The sequence below is a fragment of the Pyrgilauda ruficollis genome, unplaced genomic scaffold, assembly GCF_017590135.1.
Source record: "Pyrgilauda ruficollis isolate IOZ18807 unplaced genomic scaffold, ASM1759013v1 scaffold263, whole genome shotgun sequence".
Lineage (NCBI taxonomy): Eukaryota > Metazoa > Chordata > Aves > Passeriformes > Passeridae > Pyrgilauda > Pyrgilauda ruficollis.
Window position 1 is genome coordinate 186,585 of NW_024523967.1, and position 9,804 is coordinate 196,388.

At 40.9% G+C, this 9,804-nt stretch overlaps 1 protein-coding gene across 1 annotated transcript in view; it reads left to right on the forward strand.

The window, feature by feature from the left end:
• The window catches only part of SUSD4 (sushi domain containing 4), a 70,011-nt gene extending 63,184 nt beyond the window's left edge, over nt 1-6,827 (forward strand). The window contains exons 5-8 of the mRNA XM_041471334.1: nt 2,201-2,392; nt 2,890-3,034; nt 4,288-4,670; nt 5,866-6,827. Coding sequence (XP_041327268.1) covers nt 2,201-2,392; nt 2,890-3,034; nt 4,288-4,670; nt 5,866-5,894 — 749 coding nt within the window. The 3' untranslated portion in view covers nt 5,895-6,827. The remainder of the gene's footprint in view (nt 1-2,200; nt 2,393-2,889; nt 3,035-4,287; nt 4,671-5,865) is intronic.
• Nucleotides 6,828-9,804: the final 2,977 nt, after the last annotated feature.

Consider the following 9,804-nt stretch of genomic DNA (forward strand, 5'->3'; position numbering starts at 1 on the left):
TTGCATCTGTTGGTTTCCAGTGTTTCATGCAGGAGCTGTTGGCAGGTATGACTCTGTAAACCTCCACTAATTCATGACTAATACTTGGCAGGGCAATAAAAAATTGTTTGCAGGAATTTCCAGGCAGCACCAATACACAAGCATTTCCCTTGAAATATGGATGTGTCTCTGGAAGGAGTAGCACCCTTTTTAGTACTGGGGACGTGTCCTACACAAAGAGTGATACTCTCATTTTTGGGTGTTATAAAATACACCTCCGTTTGTAAACAGACTGACAGTTCCATATCTGGGTTGTCCCCACAGTGTGTAGCTTTAAATCTGCCTGGAAATATGTCATTCCTGAGCTGGCCCACATTGCTAGGATGCCAGCTTTGAGGGATTTTTCTATTTAGCAGGCTGCTTTGGCTCTCAATGATATTAAAAGGTTAGGAATGATGTAGCAGCTACATTGCTGGAGGGGAAAATTAGTTTTTCTGAGTGTTGCTCTTTGTGATAAGGTGTGCTCTACTTGCTCATTGCTAGAAAGGTTGTGGGCATCTACACATCTCTTGCACACTGCCCGAGCTTGGCAAAATTCAGTTGCAGAGGAGTTTAAATTGTTCTCTTCCTTTGTTCTCATGCTCTGAGCATAGGTAATAAAAATATACCAGGTTTCCTTATGGTAGGCCAGGATCATGGCTTTCACTGATCATTTTCTTTTTATATACAAGAATTATTAATAGGTGCTTTCCTGCTATTTCAGTCTGACAACCTCACCCTAATCTTAAGAAAATTGTTGTCAATCTTGAGTTGACTTCCCAATAAAGTATTCCTTTTTCTTGTAGGCCGAGAGACTTTGGAAAGTGTGCAGATCACTGAGGATGTGAATTTTTATGTGAATTACTTACTCTGATTTCAAGTTATCATTAAGCCTTGCCAGTGAAAATGCAAACATGGTTTTTTGTCTCCAGAGGATGGGGAATAGACATTACTGCACATTGTAATCAGCCTCTCTCGAAGATTCATTTAATATCTTGTGTATTTTTTTATGAAATGCATTATTCATGTAACAAGATTCACAGGGAGAAGCAGTTGAATTGTAATTTCTGGAAAGATTTTTCTTCCAAGAGATGTCATTTTCATTATTTAAATCAATGCAGCAGGTCTTGCCTGCATGGGAGAGGCATGAAGTGAAGGGAAGGGCCTGTAGATGGGGCACTGAGCCAGCCAGGAACTGCCTCTGAAGGGAAATAACAGTAGTCATCCAGTAACTGAAGCTCTTTTGGGTCAGTATGCAGTCATTTGAAATATCATTACACTTTGTAGGATTTTTTTGCCCTGTGCTAGAAGCACTTAAGAAAGCAGTAATCAACCAACACTACGAAAACATGTGGAAAAGTTTCCTCTCTTGTAAAAATACTGCTTGTGAGCTGCTTTCCCCACTGCTCTTTTCCAGAGTGCTTCCTCAGTTCTGCCTGGAGTTCATCTGCCTGGGCTATCATTCCAGGGCCTACAGGAAAAGTCTCACATGTTTATATTGCAATTCTCTCTTATTTACCTAACCCTAAGTAAATCAGTCTACTTAATTAACACAGACTCAGCCTCTACTATATTTAAGACCTCACTCCACCAGTGGTCCCACTGAGATCAGTCAGGCTGTTCAGAAATAACAAAACACAAATACCACCAGTAGACTTTAAGCTCAACTTAATAAAATTACAGTGATACAGACTGCACATGCTTAAGCAACACTAGGTGCTTTGCATCTCTTACAGCACTGCTGATGGCAAACTTACTTTTAAAAGGAATTTAATTAATGCATATCACCATTTAATTATGTTAATGAAACAAAAAAATAGCATGTTACAGCTGAATTATAAATGCTTCATGAAGAGCATGATTCTCCTTATTTTGACTGCAGCCACCTGATGGGAATGCATCCCCTTTTGTCTTCTTCTCACCCTCCTCTTCCCACAGCAAGTTGGAAGCTTTCCAGATCCCACCTCAGTGACCCCCCTGGCATGTGCATCCCTACACTGGTGTGGATGGCCACCTGGCCTGCCTGGGCAGTTGCCTGGTGCCACTGAGATGTACCCAGAACTGCAGGGAGCTGAGAGGGAGCCTGTAGTGTGCCTGCTGCATTTTGACACTCTGAAGCTGCCCAGTGGTGGGTTGCTGGCATCAATGTCTTTCTCCTTTTCCCTTTGTTTGTTTGCCCAAGTTTGTCCACTACCTCCAATGGTGAGTCACGGAGACTACATCTGCCACCCACGGCCTTGCGAGCGCTACAACCATGGGACGGTGGTGGAGTTCTACTGTGACCCGGGTTACACCCTCACCAATGACTACAAGTACATCACCTGCCAGTATGGAGAGTGGTTCCCCTCCTACCAAGTGTACTGTGTCAAAACAGGTAAAGGACTGTCCTATGCTAACAGCCCTGTCTTCTTACAGCCCCTCATTTCAGAGCAAATTTGTAGGTTGGCAATGCCTGGTGAACTTTTTCTGTTTCATGGTTTGATGAGCATTGATTTTAAGATGCTGCTATTTTTGAACTCCTTTTCAAGAGTCTCAGATTTTCAAAAAGGCTAAATATAATGCATCCCCAAGATTCTAATGGTTCTAAACCATTTTTGATCATTACCTCTTCAAATGTATTTTTTAACATCTGGATATTTTATATTTATGCAAGCTAAGGCATTATTGCATGCATAAAAGACCAGTCAAGGGGAAAAACCAAGATCCAGCCTCTGTGACAGCTTTATGTTAAGACTGCTTTTGGTACATGGCAAGGGTTCATGTGTGTTTTTACAAGTTGCATATAAAAAATGTGCACTTCTGAGTAGTGTTGAATATAAAATAACAACAGGAATATACAAGAACAATTCTTGTATTGTCTTTCTGTTACAGAACAAACCTGGCCAAATACACAGGAGACCCTCCTGACTACATGGAAAATAGTGGCATTTACTGCTACCAGTGTTTTATTAGTACTGCTACTGGTTATATTAGCCAGGATGTTCCAGACCAAATTTAAGACACATTTCCTTCCACGGTTTGTACCGATTTCTTTCTTATTTTGAAGGTTGAGGGCCCTGATTCAGTTATCACACTCATCACTCCTTGCTGGAAAATGGAGCAGCTCATGAGCCTTCCAGATACTTTGTTCTGCTCTGAGTAGAAGCCCCTGAACCACTAGTGTGCAAGGGCACCCCCAAAAACCTGCAGTAGTCCTTCATGCAGCCAAGATAAAAGGCAAAGTTTGCCAGATTCACTCTGGGAGTAATTGCCACTCTTCTATTGAGACCTGCTGCTTCTGCCTGTAAAAATAGCTGACAATATTTTTAAGTACTCGTTTTCAGGTGCTGGGGAAATTAATTTTTTAACTACTGTAGATTTAGTAATGTAAGTTTTAAGGAAGAATTTATTTTTTCTCTATGGACAAATTTATATTAAATGTTTGCTTTACCTTCATTAGTGTTATTTTCATCATGATTCATAAACATCTCCTGCATCTTCCTTTATTTCCATAAAATATCATGCAGCTGGGAGCATTTGTCGTTGATTGACATAGTGTTCTCCACGAGGAAGGCCTATAGCCTGGACTTGTCTAGCTTACTAAAATGGTTTTTAGTCCTCTCCTTTTCAGATGTTTTCATGTGTTAAAGGTACCTAGGACCTCCTGCCTGGACTATACTGTTTATATATATATATATACTGTGTTTAATAGGCTACTAAGCAGAAACTTTAGGGTTTAATGGACCTTCCCAGTTAATGGAAATGTTTTGCTTAAAAAAGAAATCAGCTTAATACTGGTTAAGGAAGCCTCCATCCTTTGAAAGCAAGACCTGAAGGAGGCCACAAGTCTTGCCACCAAACCCTTGTCATCCAGCAGTGGTAATCTCAGCACTCATTTACTTGGGCTGTAAACACTTTTGTGCTCTAGCATACATTTTGCCAGGGATTCAGATACTTTTGCCTGGTGAACTACATCTATGATCTTATATCCATGACACCTACTGTGCACAGCACAGCAAATGGTGCTCCTTATCTCTTCCACATATCTGTTTACCTTGCCTTCTTGAAACTGTTCTTCCCATTACCAGTTTCATTTTTTCCGATTGTAACAGATTCCACCTGTCAACCCAAGCATAGTTTGGCAAACATTTCTGTGAATGTTAATGTCCCTATAGCTTCATTTGGCATGAAAACACAGAAAATACTGTGTTTACTGGAGTTCAGCAGTTGCTCCGAGGTGCTGCTGACATTCTCCTGCTCTCTGCGATAACCTTTCTGTGTTTGACATAGAGGCAACCAGGAGGGCTCCATGGGTGACCCTGACTTTGTGGTGGTGGATGGTGTTCCTGTCATGCTGCCTTCCTACGATGAAGCTGTCAGCAGCGGCTTGAATGTCCTGGCACCTGGATACTCAGCTGCCACAGATCAGGGGCATATTTTGCAGACAGAAGGTCAGAATCCGCCTGCTTACCCTGGTCCCAGGATTCCAGACACGCAGCCCAGTGAATTTGAGACCTGTGACAGTAGGTTGGGTTCCTCTGAACTGTTCCAAAGTTTGTACCCATCCCTGACATGCCAAGTGGCAGCACTTCCTGGCTCAGATCGAACTGAAGTATCCCACAGCACTGACGGGGATGCTGCATCCACAAGTCCCCGAATCAATATCACAGATGGTGAGTCTTGCATAGGTGCAATAGGTGAGTCCATGGACAGGGGGCATAATTTGTTTGTAGTGGCAGAGCAGGAATTCACCCAGCTGACTCGCTCCTACTTTGTCCATGGTTTTGTCTACACCTTAATTTGAAACTTTTTTTTAAATCATAAAACTCCATGGTTATAGAATTTAATGTCTGTGATATGTCCTTGCTAGCTGTGGTGCATGTGATTTGAATGCCAGGCCAGAAGGCTCCTGTCCAGACCCCAGTCTCATCAACAGAGATGTCAGCAAACACCTGTGTACAGCAGCAAAGCCAAGCCTCATCTTGCCTGTGCTGGTCTGTTCATCTGCCCTCAACTCCTACATTCACAGCTCCCTCACATACCCTGGCTTTCACAGCAAATAACAGGATTTTCTCCTTGAAAGAGGAAATAAATCTTATTTTCATACTGGGCCAAAATTAGCAGCCCTTATTAACAAACTCATCATGTCTGTGCATCCAGCAAAACATTCCTTTCATCTGAGGCATGTGAGCCTTAAGCCATGATTATGGAAGTCACAGCATAAGGAGAACATGCCACAGGTCCATGTACCAGAAGGGAGCTTGCCATGTACTACTGCCCACCTTTAAATCAAACATGAGCATGTACTGACACGATTTCATGGAATTCTGATTGGTGCTGCTGAGCATGTTAAGAAAACTGGATGGCTTTCCTTGGAGACATTTTGAGGGAGAGGGTCATATCCCACTCTCCATTGTCACTGAGCTGAAGCCCAGTGTCCTAAATTCAGTGTGGATGAAGGTCTGGGTGGAGGAAGTCTTCTGCTTCAGAGGGGTTTGGATAGTTTTAGTGGTATCACAAGGGGAACAGGAGACCCAGGAGGAGAGGAAGAAATTACAGGGCTGCCAGTTAAAGTCCTTTCCATCTCTGAATGCTGCTTCAGTGATTAATGTAGTAGCAAGGATGTTTGCATTTAGGTTTTTGTGGTCCTAACTTATTGGTCCTAACTAAACCTGTGTAGTTTTAGTTATCTAATTTTCACAGAGGTGTTAGAGTCTGAGTGGGTCTAGAATTGGCAATATCCCATGTCTTGTTCAGATATTTGCAATGTCCATTTCTGGTTTTATGGAATTGGTAACAATTATGCTCTGCAAAAGTGAAAAGGGAAATTGCAATCGGCAGTCAATGCTATTTCTTTGTTTCTCCTAGAGATTCCTTTGATGGAAGAAGACCCTTAGCCTGCACTGAGTTGTGTCCTCATCACATTGCACTGTTGGGTGATATGAATCATGAGGATTCAGAGACAGAGGAGGGTCTGTGGATTTGGGGAGAGTGTTTTCCTACTTATCAATCTTCCAGACGATGATGTCACCAGGTTGGGTGTATGTCTTAATCCACAGCGGGGACAACAGCATCAGCATTTGGAACAGCAGCAGTTTTATGAATGAATCCTGGGGATTTGATGAGAGCAGATGTAGAAAAAGAACTGTGGCTTTTTAGAAGTGAAATGTTTGTCTGCATTGCAGAAAGTCATATGGCTCTGTAAGAAATGCTATTGGATTTTGATACTAACTGCCTCACAAAAGCATGTAAAAATATGTAAATTTGCTTAAAAAGACTGCTTTAAATGATCTATGGACCTCTAGTTTATGAAGAATCCTTTCATGTTTAAAAAAATCAGTACTGAAACACACACGAAAAAAGAGGAAAGATCCTCTTTGTCTTTCCTATGATAACCAGGAAGTTTTTGATTTAATTGTTGGTGATTTTGCTTCAGACCATGTCTGTGGAAAATATAACAGAAATTATGGGATTCATATATACTTTGATGTACAATAGCAAATATATATAAATATATATATATATTTAAAAACTCTTAAAGAGAAAGAAAAGGAAAGACTCCCAGGTCACGTAATGATCTGGAGATTTTTTTTTAAAGGTAAGGCAGAATTTATATCATAGACAATATTCAAAGTAAAGTATCAATATTTGTATTTATGCAAGACTTCTGTGACTACATTGCATTTGATAAATCATGCTGTAATACGAGAGATCTAGAAGATGTTAAAATTATGAAATACATGCTTAAGAAATGTCAAACTGCCGTGCTTCAACCTTTCTTAAGCTCTTAAATATATATATATATATATGAGAGTAATCTACAGTCATAGCCCAGAGCACTGCCTTGTCCCTGTACATTGTGGTAGTATTCTGAGCCATTATTGTAGAATACTTTTTTTAAAAAAATAATAAAGCTGAGTTTCAGTTATTTTAACTTATCTGACCATTGTGTAGTTGGCCTTTTTTCCTTCCTCACTTCTTTCACCAGCTCCTACCTGAAGGTAGGAGGTAGCAGAACACCTGTCCTGTGGCATTTTCAGCTTTGCATCCATTATCCAGCTGGAAATGGAGAGAGTGGTTTTGGTTAAGCAGAGCACACGGAATGGGTGCAGCAGGAACACAGCTTCTGCAGATGCAATGTGGATTTCATTGAGGGTTTTCTCTGCTCTGCAGGCTGTGCCAGAGCATTGTGCTGAAGCCTGTATGAGGGGTTCACTCCGTGGTTTTACAGGCTATTTGTTCTTTGTCAGGAAGATTCCTGGCTGTTTCATGTACTTACGGAAATCGAAGCTGATTTTCTTGTCTTATTTTTGGTATTGTGCAGATGAAATACCTTAAACTGGCAGTGTTTGAAGGAGTAACTCACTGTGTTAGTGACAGAGATTGCCATCATGTAGGCTAATCCAAACCAAAGGGGAAAATACAACTGAGTTCTGATTTTATGTACAAAGTAAATTAATAATATCTCTATTGCCGTAAATAGCTGCTCTGCTATTTTTTCATGTTTAGTGATTTATTTGTATTGTGGTAGCATTTAATGGTCCCACTCATGAGCCAGGCTAGTGGAATAATAGATGTGCTGCAACCATTCAAGAAAAGAGTTTATTAGCATCCTGTCAGCAACTGTATGACAGCAAAAAGCAAAAGCAGACCAAAAGCTCTGTGGCGAGCAGAAGTAATTCTGTCAGTTATCCTGAAGTAAGATTTTGAAAACACAGTGATTGGTGTTGAAAAATGAGACATATTCCATTTTATCCTCCATCCTTCCTTACACAATATTTCCATTTTTCTTCTCCTGAATTGTCTCAGTTGCAGCTGCATGTTCAGGTTTATCCACAGATGTATCTATCAGATGTTTGTACTTTCTTGGCTACCACTTCCTTTTTAGATCTCAAGCTTCCAGAGGTGTTTGCATCACCAGCTGATGCTCAGAATTACCACTCCAGTAAACAAGACAAGAGTGCTGTAAAACCAACCCTGAACTGAAGCACACCCCAAGCCTCCAGTCAGTTGTGTGATTTTAGTTTCATAATACCATTGACAAGTATTGGACTTACTTTAAATGCCTTATAAAATATTATGAAACCCATCTTTTCTGGTCTTTTAGCAGCTTGTGAAATTTCATCCCTTATTAATTTTTTTTGCTTCCATTTATTAATTTCTATGGAAGCTTCTTGATTAATATTTGGAGCTCTGAGGTTTTACAGGTTCACACTGCTGTGTGTATTGTATTGCAGTCATTTTATTAAGGGAGACAGGGTAACTGAAGAAATGTAAATTTATGACTTATTAGAACATCTTTATTTTAAGAAGTGTAGAATTGCAAATACAACAGAAAACATGAATATATTAATTTTGCTTGATAGCCTTTTGATAGGACTGCGCCAAATACAATTTTAAAGGGTTTTACCATTTAAAGAGTTTTACCATTTTTTGCTGATGTTGGATAAAACTTCCTGAAAGGCTGTTTTTGGGGGGGATTATTTGTGTGGTTGAGTTTGGGGGTTTTGCATGCTTGACTATCTGGGGAAAAAGAGAGGATTTTTTTCTCATGCTATTTTTTTCCACATAGGGCTTGAATTCTCATGAGTGGACTGCCTGCCTCTGGATCCACACCTATGTCCCAACCCACAAAGTGATGCCCTGGGCTGGGGGCTGCCCCCAGGTGCCCCTAGCCTGCCCAGCAACCTGGACACCCTGGAGAACTCCACAGCTCCCTGGCCTAAGACCTCAGGATGTTTTCAGGGCCTGAAGAGACAGGAGGGCTGCTATGACCACGGCAAGATGTTCACTGTGTAAATGAGACCAGATGGGAGGATGAGCACATCTTAAGCAGATCATAAGCTGTTTTCCCTTCAGCTAACTGAATGTGGATTAAAACAGATCCAAGAAAGCACCTGTTGGTGAGGGGTTAGTGAAGATGGACAACCCATGTGCCTTCAGCAGAGAGAAAATGGGTGTGTACTGAGAGCTCCAGGAAAGAAAAACAAGAACTGGCTTCACCCTGCCAATATTTCTAAAAATGAGAAAAGAGAAGTGAGTAATGTGTCACCCTTGAGCACTGACTTATGAACAGGGGATTGACATGCAGAGTGGTGGGTGAAGGTGGGGATTCAAGGTCTCCCAGGAGCCCTGCAGGGAGTGAATCACAACCTGAGCATGAGTCAACAGAACCTGGCTGTTGTGAAAATGTTAAATGTCAACACAGCAGGAGTGTTTACACAGAACTGTAACTTATAAAATGCATGAAGCAATCGTTCAGCTGCACTCACCACTAGTAAGGCCTCAGCTAGAGCAGTGTGTCAAATGTTGAGCAATTTTTTTCCTCTTCAAGGGAAACATGGTGCAGGTGGATGGCAGCCAAGCAGAAAGAATCAAGCAGAGAGAATTGGAAGAACCTGTCCTGACCTCACAGATTATGTAGTGTTCAGCCTGAACAATGGAAGACCAAAGAGAACACAGAAATTCAGTTTTCTGTAAGAAATTATTTTGCAAGGAAGATGGAATTTATCTGTATAAGTAGGACAAGAATAATAGTCTTAATTGAGGCTTCAGAGAATTAGGTTAGATATTAGAAGAAACATTCTAGTCACAGGAATGGTTACTAGGAGAGAGAGATGATCTGAAGAAGCTGTAAAAACCTCTGAGATATTTTTTAAGACTGTTTTAAATAAATAGAAGCCAGGAAAACACTGGGGGAGAAGCACAATATGAGTTTTGGGGCCCCTTCTCTTTCTGTCTGCATGATTCCCAGCTTGTGAAAACTAAACTTGGCTGATGCACAATTTTGCATATAGACTAATTCCA